Source organism: Podarcis erhardii (assembly GCF_964252035.2).
Source record: "Podarcis erhardii genome assembly, chromosome: 6".
Lineage (NCBI taxonomy): Eukaryota > Metazoa > Chordata > Lepidosauria > Squamata > Lacertidae > Podarcis > Podarcis erhardii.
The window spans coordinates 72,733,783-72,754,078 of NC_138510.1; the positions used below are offsets into that span (position 1 = coordinate 72,733,783).

At 42.5% G+C, this 20,296-nt stretch overlaps 1 protein-coding gene across 4 annotated transcripts in view; it reads left to right on the forward strand.

Moving 5' to 3' along the window:
* Positions 1 to 751: 751 nt before the first annotated feature.
* The window catches only part of PKN2 (protein kinase N2), a 52,782-nt gene continuing 33,237 nt past the window's right edge, over positions 752 to 20,296 (forward strand). For 2 of the 4 annotated variants that reach the window (XM_081865784.1, XM_081865786.1), the window contains exon 1: positions 752 to 774. Coding sequence is in view for 2 of the 4 variants with exons in the window: in XM_081865785.1 (XP_081721911.1) it covers positions 4,863 to 4,913 (51 nt within the window). In the remaining 2 variants the exon portion in view is untranslated. Of the gene's footprint in view, positions 775 to 4,515; positions 4,914 to 20,296 lie in introns of those variants that run through there. The other 2 variants (XM_081865785.1, XM_081865787.1) reach the window with 2 other exon arrangements.

The window sequence follows — 20,296 nt, forward strand, 5'->3', positions numbered from 1 at the left end:
AAACACACTTTCTTTTGCAAGCAGAGTGCTTAGGTTTCTGCAGTTGCTGTGCCATCCCCTTCTGCCTCACCAAAACAAGTTTCCCTCTTGCGTTCCAAACCTATCAGAGCTTCCTGGTCGAACTGATGAGAGTGCCAAATTTCCAGTGGCTCAGCCCTGCCAGAAATTTGCCCACTGCCTTCGTCTGAAAACACTTTCGACACAGAATAGCTCTCTTGATTTTGAAAGAGCTCCCAGGAGAGCTGAAGACGTTGATTTCAAATCCCTTATTAAAACCTGCTTCTTCAGGAACTGAGTGTGTTTGTGTGTGTGTGTTTATACATGACAGCACCTAATTTTTCCATCTTTTAAAAAGCATTTAGCTATGCCTTTTCCATGTTTCCCACCTAAATATAACCACTTCCAAAATGCGTTAAGAGTTTGAATGCCACAACCACGTTGCTTGTGGAAAGTTAGTAAAAACTCAGATCTTTGCAGAAAGTGGCCTTCTTTTAAAATCTTTCCATATCAACCTTTGCCTCAGACTATCCTTCAATGAAGTTAAATTAAGAAGATTTTTTTAAAACAAAAAAGATTGGGGGGGGATATGGTGTTGAGTCAACATCCTCCACCCTGTTTTCCATACTTAGTGAGCATGCTCCAGCTGACTGGTTTTCAACTCAATTTCTACAGCACCGTCAGCTTCTAAAGACAACCATGGGAGTGAAGGCTGCAGAATGGAACCTCTGGAATCAAGGTACCTCAAGAAGGAATAAACACTTAATTTATCTAAAGGTAAAGTTCAATGTTCTTCTTCACTAGATAACATGTTGTTTTCCCCTCTTTTTAAGAATTATTCTGTTGAAATAACACTTCTTTTCTCTGTGTTATTTCCCATTCTAGCAAATATCCAGTGTGGGAGGGCGGTGGATCTTTTCGCTAGCAGTTAGGATTTCTAACATGTTAAAAAGGTAAAGGGACCCCTGACCATTAGGTCCAGTTGTGACCGACTCTGGGGTTGTGGCGCTCATCTCGCTTTATTGACCGAGGGAGCCGGCGTACAGCTTCCAGGTCATGTGGCCAGCATGACTAAGCCACTTCTGGCGAACCAGAGCAGCGCACGGAAACGCCATTTACCTTCCCGCCGGAGCGGTACCTATTTATCTACTTGCACTTTGAGGTGCTTTCGAACTGCTAGGTTGGCAGGAGCAGGGACCGAGCAATGGGAGCTCACCCTGTCGCGGGGATTCGAACCGCCAACCTTCTGATCGGCAAGTCCTAGGCTCTGTGGTTTAACCCACAGCGCCACCCACATCCCTCTAACATGTTAGCCCCATGCTTGAAAAGGATTCAGTAGCATCAAGCCAAATGGCCAAGAGAAGCCCACTGAAACTGGTGAAGTTACAGTAATAATAATAATAATAATAATAATAATAATAATAATACAGTGGTACCTCGGGTTAAGTACTTAATTTGTCCTGGAGGTCTGTTCTTAACCTGAAACTGTTCTTAACCTGAAGCACCACTTTAGCTAATGGGGCCCCCTGCTGCCGCCGCGCCACCGAAGCACAATTTTTGTTCTCATCCTGAAGCAAAGTTCTTAACCTGAGGCACTATTTCTGGGTTAGCAGAGTCTGTAACCTGAAAAGTATGTAATCCAAGGTACCACTGTAATGGAAGAGAGGTCATGTGCCAGCAGATAAAGATTGGTTGCCTTTTGCTCACGCAACCATTGCACACAACCCATAATTTTGGCATCCATCATCTCTGGAAACAGACTAAACCTATTATTTCCATTAAAAAATATTTTATTGTCCAGCCAAATCCAATGCTGCTTTACTAGAAACTGAGTTCAGTAGGGCATTCAGATGTTGATTGTTGGATTTCAACTCCCATAGCCAGCATTTCAAGCCCCTGGATCCTTATTTTTATTTAAATGGTACTACATCGGTCACTCTCCTGTCATTGGGCAGAAAGGCCAATCATAGGGGTGTTCCATATTTTTGTTCGGAGATCAGTTAGTTTCACATCTGAGTTCTCTAATAGTGGGTGGATTTGCCATTTGTTCAGGTGGATGCCATCTGGACCTGAAGATTTGTTTATTTTAAATGTGGATTCTAATGCCTTTAAATATAACTTATTTATCGTTTACTTGAGTCAGAGGCTTCCTCCTAATTATTCAGATGGGTTCTTTGCTATCTTAATATTCATATTACTTAAGAAGTTCAACAAACACTAGGTTGCTAAATGCAGATCTCAGCCTTAAATTTAAATATGGTGCATAACAGTAATATAGTGATAATATAACAAGGTTATCTTGGTTGACTTTAATATGTAACTACATAGGAACTGTAGTTCAACAACATCTGGAGGACACATTTGGTTTCTCCTGGCTTATAGCCTAAGCTCAGTTTGGGTTTATTCTGTGCTGTAAACTAATCAAGGCTGTTGAAATAAAAATGAATTAATTTTGATTAAGCAGGGGTAAAGAACTTGTGGCTCCCAGACATTGCAGGTCTAATATCAGCTCTGACCATTGGCCATGCTGGCCAAGTCTGATGGGAATTGAGAGTACAACAACATCTGGACAAGCGTATATTCCCCACCCTGTAATATATATAATTTATTCAGCCTGAGAAACCAGTTGACAGGGTGTGAAGGTTTTGCTTTTTAAAAAACCAGTTATTATTTAAAAGTTATCCAAATATAAAGGTATATATTTCTGATGTCAACAGATGTGAAAAGGTAACCCTTTCCACCTTTTTCAATGAGCCACTGAGGCGAAGCAATTACAAAACTGTTTCATCATCCAGGGCATTGGCAAACAGGGGGAAAGCGAAGTTTTATGTGAACAACATTGCTATGGCTGTAATAGTGCTTTTCAATTCACGAAGGTGAGCAGCAACAGCAAAATAGCAAAAATTGAAAATTGTGGTGGATTTAGTCATTGCTTTGTTCTTCTGGGAAAAGGTTTTGTCATCTGGAATTTTGTGCCAAAAGGAGAATCATGAACTGGTTGTTACGTATGGATTGTGACTAAATTTATAATTGCTCAACACTGAAAGCATATCAGCAGCCAAATACGGGATAATGGTTTCTTAAGAACTGGGATATTGCCAGAATGATGAAAATGACCTATTACCTTGAAGAGGAAATGTTTTGATAAATTTTATGCTACATTTATCCTTTACTGGAAGAGCAGAGACAGTACATTTTTAAAAATTTCTGAGCATTGTAAAGTTTTTAAACTTAAATTTAGGTTACATTTTTTTCTGATTTTTTTTAATGAATTGTGCTATTACTGTACCTATTTCCTGCTTTTATATTAGTTGCATAATTAAACTCAACCAAGATAACCTCATTATATTATCATATAGATGAACAAGAAAAATAAGTATGGCTTGTGCAAATGTAGGTCCTGTCTATTCTAGAGTTTAGCCCGTGGATAAAGACTTAGCATGTGGATAATGGCGATGTAGACGCCGTATAATTTCCGAAAGCTTCTTTCCCCCGCAAAGACCCATGGGATAAGAGCAGGGCTGGATTTAGGTTTGATGAGGCCCTAAGCTACTGAAGGTAATGGGGCCTTTTATATGTCCAGCTGTCCTTTGTCAACAACAAACTGTTGCTGTTTTTTTGTGCTGAATATATGCTATATGGTAATTTAGGGACATAATAGGTGGACCCCTGACCATTAGGTCCAGTCGTGACTGACTCTGGGGTTGCAGCGCTCACTTCTCTTTATTGGCCAAAGGAGCTGGCATACAGTTTCCGGGTCATGTGGCCAGCATGACTAAGCCACTTCTGGCGAACCAGAGCAGCGCACAGAAACGCTGTTTACCTTCCCGCTGGAGAGGTACCTATTTATCTACTTGCACTCTGACGTGCTTTCAAACTGCTAGGTTGGCAGGAGTAGAGACCGAGCAAAGGGAGCTCATATATATATATATATATATATGAGCAAACCAATGATATTTTTGGGAGCAGGCTGGGGGGGGGGCATTACTTACATCATAGGATCCTGCACAACACAAAACACTGTTGCTGTACGTTGGTTTTATTTGTTTTTTTATCTTATATTTTGGAAATGTACACCCAGTGTTGTTGTTTTTCCTTTAAATTTCTTGGGGGTCCCCAAGTGAGTGGGGCCGTATGCTACAGCTTGTTTAGCTTATACGTAAATCGGGCACTGTTGCTTTTTTGAACTCGGTCGGAGAGCATGTGCAGCGAGCAGTGAGGTCGGAGCGGAGTTTGCCGTGCCGGGGTGGAAACGGGCTCCCCGAGGGCAGGGAGGGAGAAGCGTGCGACTGCCTCCCTTGCGTGGGAAACAGAGCGAGAGAGCGCGAGCGCCGCGCCCCCCTCCCCTTCCAGGCGAGAACTCCTCTTCCGCTCCTCTCTCAGAACGCGCCCCGCCCCTACTCCCGGGCTTAGTCACGTGCTCCGAAGGGCCGCCAAGCAGCGCCGCTTTTTACGACAGGGTGACAGCCAAAGGGTGCGACGGCGACGACGTCGAGGAGGAGCGGCGGCGGAGGAGGAGGAGGAGGAGGAAGGAAGAGGAGGAACCACCACCACCACCACCCACTGGAGGGGTGTGTGGGAGGGTCGGGAACGGGAGGGCGGCGCGCGCACGGGCGGGAGCGAGCGCGAGACGCCCGTCCCGACGCGAAAAGACACCCACCCCCTGTCCCCGTCCCTCCCCGTCCCCTCATGGGAATGTGAGGAGAGGGGGTTGACGCCCCCCCCTCAACCCTCGCCTCCGCCCCTGCCGCCGCCGCCGCCGCCTGAGTCGCGAGCGAGCGAGCGAGCGCCCCCCTCGGCCCAGACCCGCCTTCTTCCCACCGGCGGCGGCGCCCAGGTGCGGAGTCCAGAGCCAGCGCGCAGCAATGGCGTCCAACGCGGCCGAGAGGGAGATTTTCCTCACAGACCTGCAGCAGGTAAAAGAGAGAAAGTGGCGGCGGCGGCGGCCCCCGAGGCTCCCTCCTTCCTTCGTTCCTCGCTTCTCTCCTCACGGCCCGGAAAAGCTCTTCTTCCTTCCTTGCCGCCCTTTCCTCTCCCCCCCCCCCCCGCAATCCCTTCCAGCCTGGGGCCTCCTGGCCGCGGAGGTGGAGCCGCCCCCCTCCAGGCCCCCTTCCTCGGCGAGGCACACTCTGCCTCCTAGTGTCATAATCTCCTTTGCTGCTGGAGCCGCTTCTCTCTCTCTCTCTCTCTCTCTCTCTCTCTCTCTCTCTCTCTGGGCTCAGGCCACCTTGAGGTGGGTGGACCCCAGGAGTTTTCCTTTCCCCTTTTCTCCATCCCCCCCCCCACGCCTACCTCTTCCCGGTTTCTTTAACTGAAAGTAAAACTTGTCGTGTGTAAAGCACACAATCCTCATCCTCCTCTTCTTCTTTTTTAAAGCTCTTTCCTTCCTCTGCTTTTTAGCTGGAGGGGTGTGTGTGTGAAGGAATCTTCCAACAGGAATTGCGAGTTAACTGTGCGCTGGGAACATCCCCGTTCTCCCCTTGTTGGTGCCCACAGTTGTGTTTCTTTCTCTTTCTGACACACACACTCTCCCACTTTGTGCATACTGGTAGAGAGTGGGGAACCACTATCTAGTAACTGGGTAGCGGGAGAAGATATGGGCAGGTTTGTTTGCTTCCTTATGTACCTTTCATAGCTTCCTGACTAATCCTGTATCTCTATGGGGTGCATTTCCTGATTTTGTATAGGACTGGCTTGTTCATCACAGTGAACCTCTCGACCTTTATTCTCCACAAAATTAGTTTCTGCTGATCTCTCTTGAATACAAGATGACAGCTCTCCCACGTTTATAGGACCTTAGCATACATTATCCATTTAACAGTAAATTGCAGTATGGTGTACACTCCTTGTATGTTGGAGTTATATTACCTACAAGTTCCATAAACTAGCAGCATGTCTCCAATATTTCACATCCATGGTCAATTGGGAAATGAACACCCGACCAGAAATTCTGTTGCTGCCTAAGTGTTCATATGAAATAGTGCTGTAACATAATTGATATAGTTGTAGATGAATCCAAATATTTGCCACTAACTGTCAAACTGAATGTACAATGGGTGGATGTCAAGTGTTCTTCCGTTCCTAAATACACCGTAGAGTGTGAAAGTGACTGGAGGGCAAGGCCTAGCCTGAAAAGTATAGTGTAATCACTGCCACAGGCTGTGAAAGAAACATTGTGGACTTTTTTAAACTAGCGTGGAGTACTGTTGCTACAGTAGCAGCATCACCTATATTTATTTTAGAAGATTTATAATTTGCCTCTTGGCTCCAAGAGGCTTCACAGTAGTTTACAATATAATTGAAAAAACACCTCTGATAAAACAGCAGTAATATCACAATAACTGAGAGTTGAGCAGCAGTAAACTAACTGTAGCAGCAGACAGCACAGTTAAAAGGGCATTCTGCAATCATAGACACTTGATACTTCTATTGAGAAGGCCTGTCCTGTGTCCTTACCAACGATGCCTCTGAAGGCAAAGGAATATGAAGCTAGTCCTCTATTTACCATTATGAAAGGTGAAAGGATTTATGAGAAAGGATGCAATCCTCAACTGTTCTGACCATTTAGGACTTTATAGGTAATCACCAGCACCTGAAATTGTAAAGCTTTGCAGTTGTAAGCCAGTTGCAACTGTTAACACCAGGGTTATATCTTCCATGAAGCAGGTTTCAGCCAGCATTCTGGCTGCTGCATTTTGCACTAGCTGAAGTTTCCCAACACTTTTTAAATGAAACCCAGCGTAGAGCATGTTACAGTAAATTCAACCTAGAAGTAACCAAAGCATGTACAACAGTGGCCAGACCTGCTTTTTTTCCAGGAAAATGCATTGCTGATGCATTTACCCAATCCCCAAGCTTTGCAACAGCATTCCTGGTCACAATAGTAACCTAAGTATCCTAGAGCAAATTTAGGTCAAGGAGAACCCCCAGGATACGAACCTGGAGTAGAGGTTCTGTTCAGACTAGGTGGTACCCCGAGGCTTGGAATAGCTTCCCTGTTAATTAGCAGCACCCTGTCTTTGCCAGGCTTAGCTTCAATTTATGTACTCACATCTGATCCATAACTTCTCAAGCAATGTTCAACACCTTCTGCAGCCACCCTGGCATTTGATGAAAAGGAGAGATAGTACTAGGGTTCATCTGTATATTGGCAACATCTAGTCCAAATCCCTAAAGTCTCTCCAGCTGTTTCATTTTCATGTAAATGTTGAACAGCATAAGGACAAAATATAATGCTGGGGCATCCTAGAAGCCAAAGGCCAAGAGGGCGTGCAGAAATCTCAACACTGTTTTCTAGGACCTGCCCTACCAATAAGACCTTGAATCTTTGCGAAACTGCTTCCAAGCCCTATCCTGACCCAAAGGATATAATCGTTGGTAGTCTCAAAAGCCATTGAGAGGTCCAGCAGATCCAAGAGAGATGCACTGCCCCCATTTAGCTTCTGACATAGATCATCCAGCAAAACTACCAAGGCAGATTGAAAAGGATTGTGGGAACCAGTCTTTTCCAAAAAATGTCTGTAGATTTGTAACACTTGTACACCTTGCCCAAGAATGGTAGGTAGGCTGGTAATTATCCAAAGATGTAGGATCAAAGAAATGTTTTTTTTTCAGCAGTGGCAGAACTGATGGCATCGCTCTCTCTCTTAAATAAGCATTCACTACCACTGCCAGCCATTTAGATGGTTCCTTTTGGTCAAGAGGGCATGTAGTCAGTCTCAAACCTCCACGCAGCCTGTCCACATGCTCAGGCAGAAGCAACTCAAATATATTCATCAACTGGAAAACAGATACTGTGGATACATCCATAGTTTCTGTTCCTGAAGATGTGCAGATGTAAAGAGCAGGTGTCATCTGCAAAGTGTTCTGCAAATTTGTCACAGTAGGCCACTGAGGGGCTACCAAGGGTTCTTCTTTGAGGACTCGGATTTGACACGCTCTTCACCACTTGGAGCATCTTCTGGATGACACTGTACTGATGAGTTGCAGTGGAAAAGTAAAATTTTGTGAGTGATCATGTCAGTTGCTCAGGTCATTTCCCCATTCCATACCTCTGACATGATAGCCAGTCATGTTAGCTAGAAACTACCCAAGAGCAGTCAGAAATTAATTTGGGTCCATCAGTCTCCATGAGCAGACCATCCTGATAGTTTTACAGAGGGTATGAAACCCTGTGAATCTACAAGAGGTAGTGAACTCCTTTGTTATGGACAGTTATCTCAAAGCCTCCGACCAGCAGTGTGTGCATGTAGATAGGCCCATAGTTGTCATGGAGGCCATGAATTCCTGACTACCACAGATGAGGGTACATAGTACTTGTGGTTTAATAGTCTTGATAATATTAAATCCCCCCTCTCCAAAGCAATGCCATTGGCTATTAATTCCAAGAGTTAAAGTGCATGTTGATACCAGCCTCATGACAGGCTTTTTGTATTGCTTTCATATTTTTGTCTTCTTTTTTTGTTTTTCCTATGGAAAAAGTCAAAATATTTTCTGCCAATTTTCTTGATAACACATGGTGTTGCAAAAAGAAGCATACTGTGTATTTTACACATTCTGTTTCCAGAATTTGCTGGTGTACAGAAGGTAGAAAGAGAAGGGAAGCAGCAAAAAGCCAAGAGCAGGATTGAAAAAAACTTCATGCATATGGTCACACAGGCTCCTAAAAATATGATAGCGGCTCCCAGGATTTTAAAATAGTTTTCCATAACTGATTGAGAGAGACGTGACTTTGTAGTGACGTGGATGCTGCTGTTAAAGCAAATCCAGTTGAGGCATCCAATGTGACGTTTGTTATTTCCTTATGATGTGAATTGATGATGTTCACAAGATACTTGCCCCAAGGCGTCTGACTACATGCCCTCTGGACCCCTGCCCTTTCTGGCTGGCTAAAGCCAGCTGGTTGTTACTGGGTGGATGAGGAAGTGCTAGCTGCTCTTAAAGAGTTGGTGATGTGACTGCACCTTTAAAAACCCACCCTGGGCCCAATGGTGTGTAAGAATTACCAGCCATTTACCAATGCCCCATTCTTAAAGAACATGGTAGAGAGGGTGGTGGCAGAGCAATTTCAAGTGTTCCACTTTAATCTGGGGTTAGGCCTGGTTTCAGTGCTGAATCTGCTTTCATTGCCCTAATGGATGACCTGTATCAGGACAGGAAGAGTGCATCCCTGTTACAATTACTTTCTCAGCAAATTTTGATACCACTGACCATGGTATCTTCCTATATCAACTATGCGGGATGGGTATTGGAGTCCCAAAATGGCATCGGGGGAGTACTCTTTGACTTCCTGGCACCTGTGCTAGGTGGTTCTGTAGGGTATTGTTTTGTTTCCAGTGCTATTTAACAGGCATAGGCAAACTCCAGCCCTCCAGATGTTTTGGGACTACAATTCCCATCATTCCGAGCTAACAGGACCAGTGGTCAGGGATGATGAGAACTATAGTCCCAAACATCTGGAGGGCCAGAGTTTACCTGTGCCTGATCTATATGAAGCCACTGGGAGTGGTCATTAGGAGTTTTGGAGCAAAGTGCCATCGGTTTGCTGATGACATACAGCTGTACCTCTACATAGCATTTGAATTAGGAGAGGCTGTGCAATCTATGGACCCGTTTCTGTTCTGGATGAGGTTGCTTGGGGAAATGTAGCTTGGGAAGGTATTCCTGGAAATGTCTTTGTCATTAGGCCAAAGTGACCTTGGTGGCTAGAAGTGCTTTTTACCTGCTTTGTCTGGTACAGCAGTTACATCTGTACCTGGACCAGGATAACTTGGGCACTGTGGTCCACACATTGCTAACCTCAAAACTGGATGTCTGAAGAACACTTTTCCAGCTGAGATTCAGCAAACATCCTCACTTTGGGCTTTCAGGAGTCTCTTGAATACTTTTTTATGTTGACAAGATTTCTGAATTTTTCCCTGAATTGACTCTGTTTTTAAAAGGAACTTTTCTCTTTAAAAATTTAGCACCAATCATGAAGATAAGAAAAGTTGTATACCTCTCTACAAGTGGTAAAAGGTTTAGGGAGAACTAGCATTATTCATGCTCAGCTGAGAGCTGGTGGACAAGAAAATGGATCTATTATTCCTTTGGGAGACCCTCACTATCATGACAGTTTTATAATTGTGAGCATGGGTCACTGATTGTACCCTTCAGTTTAATACTAATACAAATTTGTAAAAATAGGATGGAAGTTCACATTGTACGGGTCCTGATTTAGTGATTTTATGTCTTTTGTTTAATCCCAGCATTTTATTAAGTCACAAATGTTTGTTATCTTTTGAAAGTGGGTATTATTCAGAAAGCATATTTACAACAGTGGGAATATGCGTCACAGCAGATGTAATGCAACCTGTATTCCTTAACTACAGATAGGAGATTGGGAGCACCCTGTGGACTTAAATGTTTCTCCCTCATTTATTTACCTGCTTGTGCAGGCATTCATCATTCTCTAGCCATTTCAGAGATAGCTGTGATTATGACTATGCCAGCATTTTGCTAACCAAAGTTGGTGCCAACCACAATTTGCACTCGTGCTTCTAAATATCCAGCTCCTAAGGTGGAGTGGAGAAGTCAAGATGTATTTGCTGTGTGCTGGCTGTATGCTCTGGGTACTTGGCTAGCACAGAGTCAAAACAAGCTTCCAACCTCTTCCCTGTGTCCATTCAGAACTGGAGCAGGGTGGAAGTTTGCTGTCTCCCATTCACCTCCAGTCGCAGCTCCAAGCTTGGAGCTCCAGAGAGGAGATTGGGTTTATTTTTGACTTTGAGCTATGTTGTGTGACGTCTGGGCAAGACCCCACCCATTACAGGAGGAGCATGGTTCTTGCAACCACAAATGTTTGGGTTGGCCAAAGAATGCCAAAACTTATGGACCACTTGAGCCAGGCCATATTGCTGCAGCAATATGAATAACTTTAATCTTATTTCCTGAGCACCTGGCTTACAAACCTAAAAGCAGGAAGTCTCAGAGACTTTATCCTGGTTAAAGGAAACATTCATGGCTGCATAACCAGCATAAGAGGACAATCTGAGTGGATCTGTCCCAGTTGAAAGGAAAGCTCAATATAGAGGAGGAAGAGTTGGACGTTTGAACTTAGACCTTCACCTATGACTGGCTACAGCTGACAGTCTTGATATCAGGAAATACATAAGAAAAATATAATTACTGTTACTTCATATGGCTTTCCCTGTGAGGGGCAAATAATGTTATGTTTGTGTGCTGGTTGCATTATATTAAATAGAATGAAAAATTTGCAGAGGCCTATGCGTTGAGCCAGTATGATACTTTGATCACTTAATACCAACACTTGAGTATTTGGTAGTAATGACTATGTGGCAACTATACCTTGGTCAGCTGAGATGAGCAGGATTTGCATAATCATTATATTTGCTACATGTAGGAGTGTAAAGTGGGTGGACAAATCTCAGGTGCATGATCTTCCTTGGATGTCAAGCAATTTGAGATTGAAAATACAGTAAAGCCCTTAGAACTTTGGACAAGATTTAGATAGTGGCACCAGCTGTAAGTTACCTGTTTCTACTTTGTCTAACATAATTTGTTCTTCCAAAATTAGTTCCTTGTTCTGCATTCAGTGTCATTTCTGAAGTTTCCCTGAGTTTGGATGGATACTTTGTTTGGTGTTGCGGCATGGCTTTTTTTCTTACGAATGTGATTCAGGAGTTCTACACATACCAAGTTGTCTCATGCGTTTTTGAATTGGGACAGTATTCAGTTCAAGAATAAAAATACTACTTTAGAGCACTGTTTGGGAGCCTCAAGCCTGAATGAAATGCGGTGGTACAGGCCTATCTCACTGCTCCTTGGGATTCTCCCAGCTCATGCCTCTTCACTAGGCCACACCTCTTACCAGCCCTGTTCTGAGGCCTCTGAAGAGCTTTTGCCCAGATGGAATGTATCCTTGAACTGTGATAATGTTCTTGCTTGTGTGAATGGAAGATGGCAATATAGGTGTAGGTGTAGAAACCTTGGGCATTTGTGTGGCTAGAATGTGGCCTACTGTACAAAAGAAAGAGCTTCAGCCATTGTTCCATCCACTGTTTCCCCTGGCCCCACCTTCCACACATTGGGAATTCAGTCTCTGAAAGGTTTTCCATAATGGAATGTAGCCTTTCTACTGAAAAGATGCCCCAGCCCTGCATTAGAGTGTATTACAGTTTTGATGGAAAATAATAATAATAATAATAATAATAATAATAATAATAATAATAAATTTTATTTATATCCCTCCCTCCCCAGCCGAAGCCGGGCTCAGGGCGGCTAACAACAATCAAATAATCAAACAATCAAATAATCCAACATTCTAAAAACATTTCATTATAAAAATTAATTAAAATCAAATTGATGGCAACCGTTAAGCAAAATTCTGTGCAGTTTGCCGGAGGAGGGAGTCAGGCTGCGCCCCAACCAAAGGCCTGGTGGAACAACTCTGTCTTGCAGGCCCTGCAGAAAGATGTCAGGTCCCGCAGGGCCCTAGTCTCTTGTGACAGAGCGTTCCACCAGATTGGAGCCGCAGCTGAGAAAGCCCTGGCTCTAGTTGAGGCCAGCCTAACCTCTCTGTGGCCTGGGACCTTCAGGATGTTTTTATTTGCAGACCGTAGGTTCCTCTGTGGGGCATACCAGGAGAGGCGGTCCCGTAGGTACGAGGGTCCTAGGCCGTATAGGGCTTTAAAGGTTAAAACCAGCACCTTAAACCTGATCCTGTACTCCACCGGGAGCCAGTGCAGCTGGTATAGTACCGGATGAATGTGATCTCGAGCAAAGACCCCATAAGGAGTCTCGCCGCAGCATTCTGCACCCGCTGGAGTTTCTGGGTCAGTCTCAAGGGCAGCCCCACGTAGAGCGAGTTACAATAATCCAGTCTGGAGGTGACCGTCGTGTGGATCACAGTGGCTAGGTCAGGGCGAGAGAGATAAGGAGCCAACTGCTTAGCTTGGCGGAGATGAAAAAATGCCGCTTTTGTTATAGCTGTAATCTGCGCCTCCATAGAGAGGGAGGTATCGAAGATTACACCCAAACTCTTAACGGACGGTGCTGGCACTAATTGCACCCCCGCAAGAGATGGGAGTTGCCCCCTCAATCCCATATCGCCCCGTCCCAGCCAGAGGACCTCTGTCTTCGAAGGATTTAACTTCAACCGGCTCCCACGTAACCATCCAGCCACAGCTTCCAGACATCTGGTCAGTGTGTCTGGGGCCGAGTCAGGATGGCCATCCATCAACAGATAGAGTTGGGTGTCATCGGCATACTGATGGCAACCCAGCCCAACATGCAGTTGCAGTTGCTCTGCACACACTTGGTCCAACAATGGTTGTTGACCCATAGGCAGCTTCCCCACCTCCCCTTCTCTTCTACTTTCTCCATCATATCAGAATACTCTTGGGGTTTATTAAACTAAGCTTTCTTGTTGCATCCAAACTGCTAAACTGTGGTTTGATGGCTTAAAGTATGAGATTAAACTATAGTTTCCCAGTTCAGATGAAGATGGAAATTCTGGTTTAATAAATCTTGAAAATACTGAATTGCAAAATGAAAGACTGGGGAGAAGAGAGTGCCTGAGATCATTATGTTTGAACTAGCCCTGAAACTGGATTCAATATTTCATGTTTGATTGTAAGTGACTCATAGGTCTGAAAATATTGAAGACTACTAATCTAACACATATCACAGTGGAAACAATGGAGAGTACTTTTTTATTTCTTAAAAAAATGCAACAGAAATCATGAGAGAGACGATAGGTCACCCCACCTGAAAGCAAGTTAAACGTTGAAGTTTTATTTATTTTTTAAATGAATTGCTTCTGGCAGTTAACATAAACGCAGCAAGATGAATGTGAGTCAAACTGAAAAGCAAAAATGAACATAAGGCACATTATAGAAGGGTTGCAGAGAGCACAATGCATACATATTTGATTTAGTCCCTTGCACAACTAATTTTATTTCATGTGAAGCAATTTATAGAATAAACTGATATTTTTAAAACTTGCATTGACTGTGGATATGTTCTAAAGTTAGAAGCATCCCTGGAAAAGTAAGAGAAGTGTAAGTCAAATATGCCTGACTACTGCTGCAGCATTCTTGAACTGCTGCCCATGTAGAGCTCTGTAATCTCCTTTAATGGAGACGTGTTTTCTTTGATAGCAAAGTTTGTTTGTTTGGTGGAGTGAGTTTTAGCCCTCAGATGGTGATTCTTTCCAATTTTATTATTTTGGAACTTTGCAGCAGTTGGAAAAATTGTATTAGCTTTACTCATCTTCTGATCTTAATGCTAGAATTTAGTCTACTGAATTCATTTCTAATGCTGAGTATTTTAAGTCAAGAATAAGTTGCTGAGCTATTTTAAGCCCAAAGATTGTGAATGAGCACTAATAGGGAAAGTTTCTCAGGAAGCATTTACTGTGTGGATTCCGGAAGGCCTCATTAGGGAAGTAAATAAATAATTTCCTATGATTGGTCAGTACTGTCTGGCAGGTACTGTCAATCTTCTGAAAGCCAAATTAGGTTACCACCTTTTAATAGCTCTCATTAATTGGATCTCTGAATTGAAAAGCACTCTATACAGCTATCTGCAATAGAACTCTTAGGCTGCAATCTTATATACCAGGGGTTGGAAACATTTTTCAGGCAAAGGGGAGTCCACATTTCCGTATGGTCAACTTTCTTGTCAACCTATCAGGCCGGCAGAGGAAAAAGTGGGTAGAACAGTAGATCTCATCCTTTCTCCATTCAGGCAAGTAAGTGGCATTACCTCTGAAGAAGGACACATTCCAGTCAGGCAGAGGCAATCAATTAGGACTAGTGAGGGCCTTTGAGGAACATCCTTAGGGTTGGTAGAGAGCCCACAGACATTGGTCAGAAGTTCCCCAACCTTGCTTTATACAAAAATTAAACCCATGGTTTTTATATATATTGATTATTTTGTATCTTTTAATTACTCCCATGAAGATCTGTTATCCTTTAAAACACAATTTGTGTTTAATCTACAGAAGAATTGTTAATGCAATTCTATGGTAGTTGGGTGATAGAGTAAAATACTGCTTTCCACTGCCAACATGCAATCAGAAGGACACTTTATGGCTCCTAAGTGTGCATAAGCACACTAGATATCTGCCCCATACCTGACACCCCATGTCATGTCAGTTGTGAGGCTGGTGGGTGTGGTTTAGGAAAAGCTACCTTTCCATGCCAAATCTGACAGGCCAAGTATGGCCTGCAGGCTGCAGGTTGTAGAGGATAGGAGATGTAAGTAGTCCCTAGTAAAACCAACTAGAACTTTAAAGTGAAACAAATCAGATAAGCAAAATAAGAAATGTTTGGTGTAGTGAAGTGAGTGTGAGAACCATTTAAGAATGGGGGGAAAGGTTTTGGGCAGGTTGCTGTTAATAAAAACAAAAAATGCTTTTGAGATCTTATGATGCATTGACTTAGGCAAATGAAACCAGTTGTGGGTTGTCCAGTGTTGAAATGCGTCTCCCATTTTTTAAAAGTAATGACAATCTACAAGAGGCCCAAACAGCACCAGTTTTGATTCATAAAGTAAGTAGGACAACTGCTGAGATACTACCAAATTGACCGCTTGTTAACAAAGCAGAAATGAAATGCCTTACTAAGAAGTAACCATTCAAACTGGACTCATGGGCTCTTAGATTCAGTATTTACACCTAAGGGTGCACAACAAGGTTTGACTTCACTATGTAGTACTTTGGTTCGTGAATGCCTTACGAGTCGAACGTTTTGCCTCCAGAATGCCACAAACCCAGAAGTGAGTGCTCCGGTTTGCAAATGTTCTTTGGAACCCGAACATCCAACAGGGCTTCCACAGCTTCTGATTGGCTACAGGAGCTTCCTGCAGCCAATCAGAAGCCATGCCTTGATTTCCAAACATTTTGGAAGTCGAACAGGTTTCCGGAACAGATTCCGTTCAACTTCCAAGGTACCACTGTATTTTGTTTATTTATTAAATATGTATATTGTCATTTATTTGAGGATCACAAGACAGTTTACAATAAAAATACAGAACATAGTAACAAACAAAGAAATGCTTATCAAGTAATGGGAAGGAGAGAAAGAAGCCTAGATTCTAAGTTTTTAGCTGTGCACAGGACAAGTCTCTTTTAGGCAATGCCTGCAGAAACAAAAGCAAATAAAAACTTGGGCTCTGTGCCCCTGTTCCCAGCTGACAAGCAGGGGTTTAAATCCTGTTTTAGCTGTGATCACCTGTTTCCTGCTGGGAACAGGTGTGCTCAGCCAAGGCAGAATTGAACCCTGCCCTCCCAGCTGATGTCACGGAGCTAGAGATTCCCCACCCGTTGTACATAAAGGATGCAGTTCAAGAGTTCTTTTCTCCATACCTACCCACCCCCACAATTGGTAATCAAGAAATTCCAGCGCTTCTTACAAAGGTGGTGTGGCTCATTTCCTTTTCCTAAGTAGGTATGAGAAGATTACCTTCCAAATACGGAACTTCTTGCAAGCAGGAATATGGTGCTTGCCCAAGGATTGATCGGTTCATTTTTATTTCATAATTTTTATTCATTTTTATTCATTTTTATTTCATAATTTTCTGGAAGATCAGTCAGATGATTTCAACATTAGATTGTTGCTGGCTAAGACAAGTTTGCTATCTACAGCAAGAAAGTTGCACACCTACTTTTTTGACCCTAAAGAGGATTGAGAGCTAGGCTGCCATGCGGATTTTAAAATGATATGAGGAACAATATTAAACGCTGACAATTTGTATTCCTGAAAATGTTTAACTTACTCTTGAGGTGTCTTGTCTTTGTGTGTTGCGTTCTAATGTGTATTAGCTGCAAACAATTTTAAAAAATCATATTGATTTGGAGGCAACCTATCCCTTCTTTGACTTGCAGAAAGTGTGGGCACATTTACCTGGTCTGGTCTGCTAACACTCCCCCATAATGTTTGCCATCTTTTACAATGCTGATACTAAGCTCAAGTGCTGAACTGCTGGAGCTCTCTTTATTTCGACTTTTATCTGGTACCTGTATATAGTGGTATAAATATCAGTCTGAGTCATGCAAACTTGCTTAACTAGCCATACCACTATTGTAAATAATACTTGCCCCATATATACATTTGCTGATTCACTTGTGCACTGGGATTTTGCTGTTACAAGATGATTTCTGTATATGACATACAAGATAAGAAGAGATCTGCATAGGCATTTACCCTTACTTCAAAATTATTTGCCTTGTCTTTGTCTGGTCATTTTTGGACGTTAGAGAGGGGCATCACTGTGAATTAGAAATTTAAGCACTGATAAATGTTTCAGTTGCATGTAGTCTATATGCTGGAATGATTCCTCACTTTTTCATGTCTATCCCTTGCATGTTGTAGCAAGAATCAAGGGATGGTGGCCCAGTGTAAATGTAATGCTTAACCATGGCAAAGTCCAATGTAAATGTGCTTGCTCGAGCATTGGGCTTATGTAGTCCTCCCTGTTTTCCTCTGGCATTCACCAAAGGAGGAGGTTGAATATGCCTTCTTCTGAATTTAAACTTAAGTGAAGTTTGTGATTACAGTAGACAAACTGTGATTAGTTTAAAGTGTAATTTATTAATATAACTATGATCCAGTCACATTTGGACTGGACCCATTGGGTCTACTTTGTAGGCATGATGAAATCTAAAGGCGACTAAATGGTTGGGTTGAAATTGTTCAGTTTCCCATTTTGCAAAGCTTCCCGAACAAGAGCAATTCAGAAGTGAATCCCAGATTGAGGATTCTGACAGTATTGGGTAAATAGAAACCAACGTAGAACCTTTCAGTAAGGATCTACAGAAAACTGTAGTGCGGAGAGGGAGTTTCAAGGGGAGAAGAAGTGGTGAAAGTCCTGAAGTAAGTTTGGATATAAATATGATTTTATGTTATGGTGTTTATATGCTTGCAATTTCACAATAATAACATTTTAAGCATTTAAAAATGAACATTGCAAGAAGGCATCTAAAGAAAGACTCCACCGAAAATAATGTGGGTACCTTCCACAAGAGAGATGCTTGTGGAAATTCAATGTGATTGCCCAAGTGTACTGGAAATTATGACTTGTTTTCCAACAAGAGGCTCTCTTCCATCAACTTTTGTCAGTTTTGAAAGTAGTTTTCAATGTGGTGGGCAAAGGGATAACACCTCTTCAAGAAAAGTAAATCTAAAGCCCATCTGAATGTATGGACTTAGTCATGTAGTGCTCTTATCCCTAAAGCTCTAGGTTCTGTAGTAAGGTAACTGCTTACGCAGTCATAATTCTGCAAATCTAAGCATATGTGGATAGCTTTTATAACTTACAGTATTTGTCTGAATTTGAAACTTTCACGGTTCCCATTTTGCACAGTGGATGTCATAAAGCATATCGTTTCTCTGCTAGACTGTTCCCTGCAATGAATAAATTAGATAAACAGTGCAGATAGAATAGTTATCAAAGCAGTCACTCTGCTGCATTCTGTAGGATCAATTTAGGACTGCAGGGTTTATGTAGTCTTGCTAGCAGGTGGAAATTTGAGATTCTCATTTTAAATGAAGGTTGGTTCAATTTAGTGCTGCAGTTTTGGAATCCTGATGCTTTCAATTCCATGGTAGTCTGTCTTCATCCTGGGAAGTACAACAGACTTTGATCTCCCTGCTCCTGTTCATTTTGCACTCTATATAAGCTAACACATTCTGCTGGTAAATGACTCATGTATGTGGTTCGGGGGTGGGGTGGGGGGACTGATAGAGGATCTTGAGTTTGCAGGTATCTTCCAACACTTCTTATAAGAGAGGTATAAAATACTTGGAAGGGCTACAGAATACTAGATCTCTAGCAGATTGCTAAATGTTTAGCTTTACTTTCTGAATGTATGCAGCATGGTTTCTTCTGAATTTAATAGCCATTTCAGACAATAGTATAAAATCTTACCTGAACAAAGATAAATACAGTGGTACCTTGGGTTAAGAACTTAATTCATTCTGGATGTCCGTTCTTAACCTGAAACTGTTCTTAACCTGAGGTACCACATTAGCTAATGGGGCCTCCCGCTGCCACCACTGCACGATTTCTGTTCTCATCCTGAAGCAAAGTTCTTCACCCGAGGTACTATTTCTGGGTTAGCGGAGTCTGTAACCTGAAGCGTCTGTAACCCGAGGTACCACTGTAAAGTGATAGGTAAAATATGGCTACTAGCACATGCCATCTAACTGCCAAATCACAATTATGGCCATTACTCTGTATCTTGAGGACACTGTACTTTGCAAATGATTTTGCTGCTCGAGTTTTGGGGCAGGAGGGAAAAGAGAAAGAGGATGCCCAGCCAAGAGGCGAGTCTGTCTTGCTCTCATGTCACTGTAGCAGTGCATGAACGAATGTGATGTCCACCTCCCTGCATAAAGCAGAGTTTAGAGTGCCACTGCGGTCAAGATAAGTCACTAGAGTGAACACATAACATTCAGAAGCAGTTATAAACCAGTTTGCTTTTACATTTGGAAGCTCAAGTCACTGTTTGGGTTCTGTGGTCAGAATAATGGATGTGAGATTACTGCTAGGGTAATCTTTACTATATTTACTTACAGTTGCCTTTTGAACCTTGAGAATTTTATGGCTCTTGCTATATATAGTACTGCACCAAACATTCATGTTCTGTATGTTAACCAACTGTGTTGCTTTAGAAGAGACATGGGGAATAAATATAATGTTGCATTCTTGCAGCTTTCTCCAGGGTAGTTGACCATGAGAACTCTAGGCTTGTAATGGATTGTGTAAGTCTTAGGTTGACTAATTATATCAGACTTTTAGCATTTTTTTGTGCAGAAAGAAAAATAATAGTTGATATTCTTTGAGAACATTGTTGGATACCTGAACCTGCGGAGACAGATAACTTTTTAAAAAAATAAATAAGCCAATATATTATGTTGCCAAAATATATCACCAAAATTGGCTGTTTGTGGCTTCCTGCAATATCTATGAACTATACTGAGGGAAGGAGGGAACATCTGTGGGTGAAATTGGGTGGTTATTTGGTGAAGAGGAGAAATTTCTCGCAAACATAGTTTAATTTGAGTAATTTTTCACCAAACAAGGGCATTTAGAATAAGCATTCTGAATACTACACATACTTGTATGATTTGCTGCTGAACCACTCAATCATTTGGTAACACTGTGCTAGTTAACATTATGATTGTTGTTCAAGACATACAGTTAGCATGTGTTTAATCTTTGAAATATTACATTAACTTGCCTGAATATATTCAGGGTCCCCCCGCCCCAAGTTCGTTCATCTTGGATTTTATAT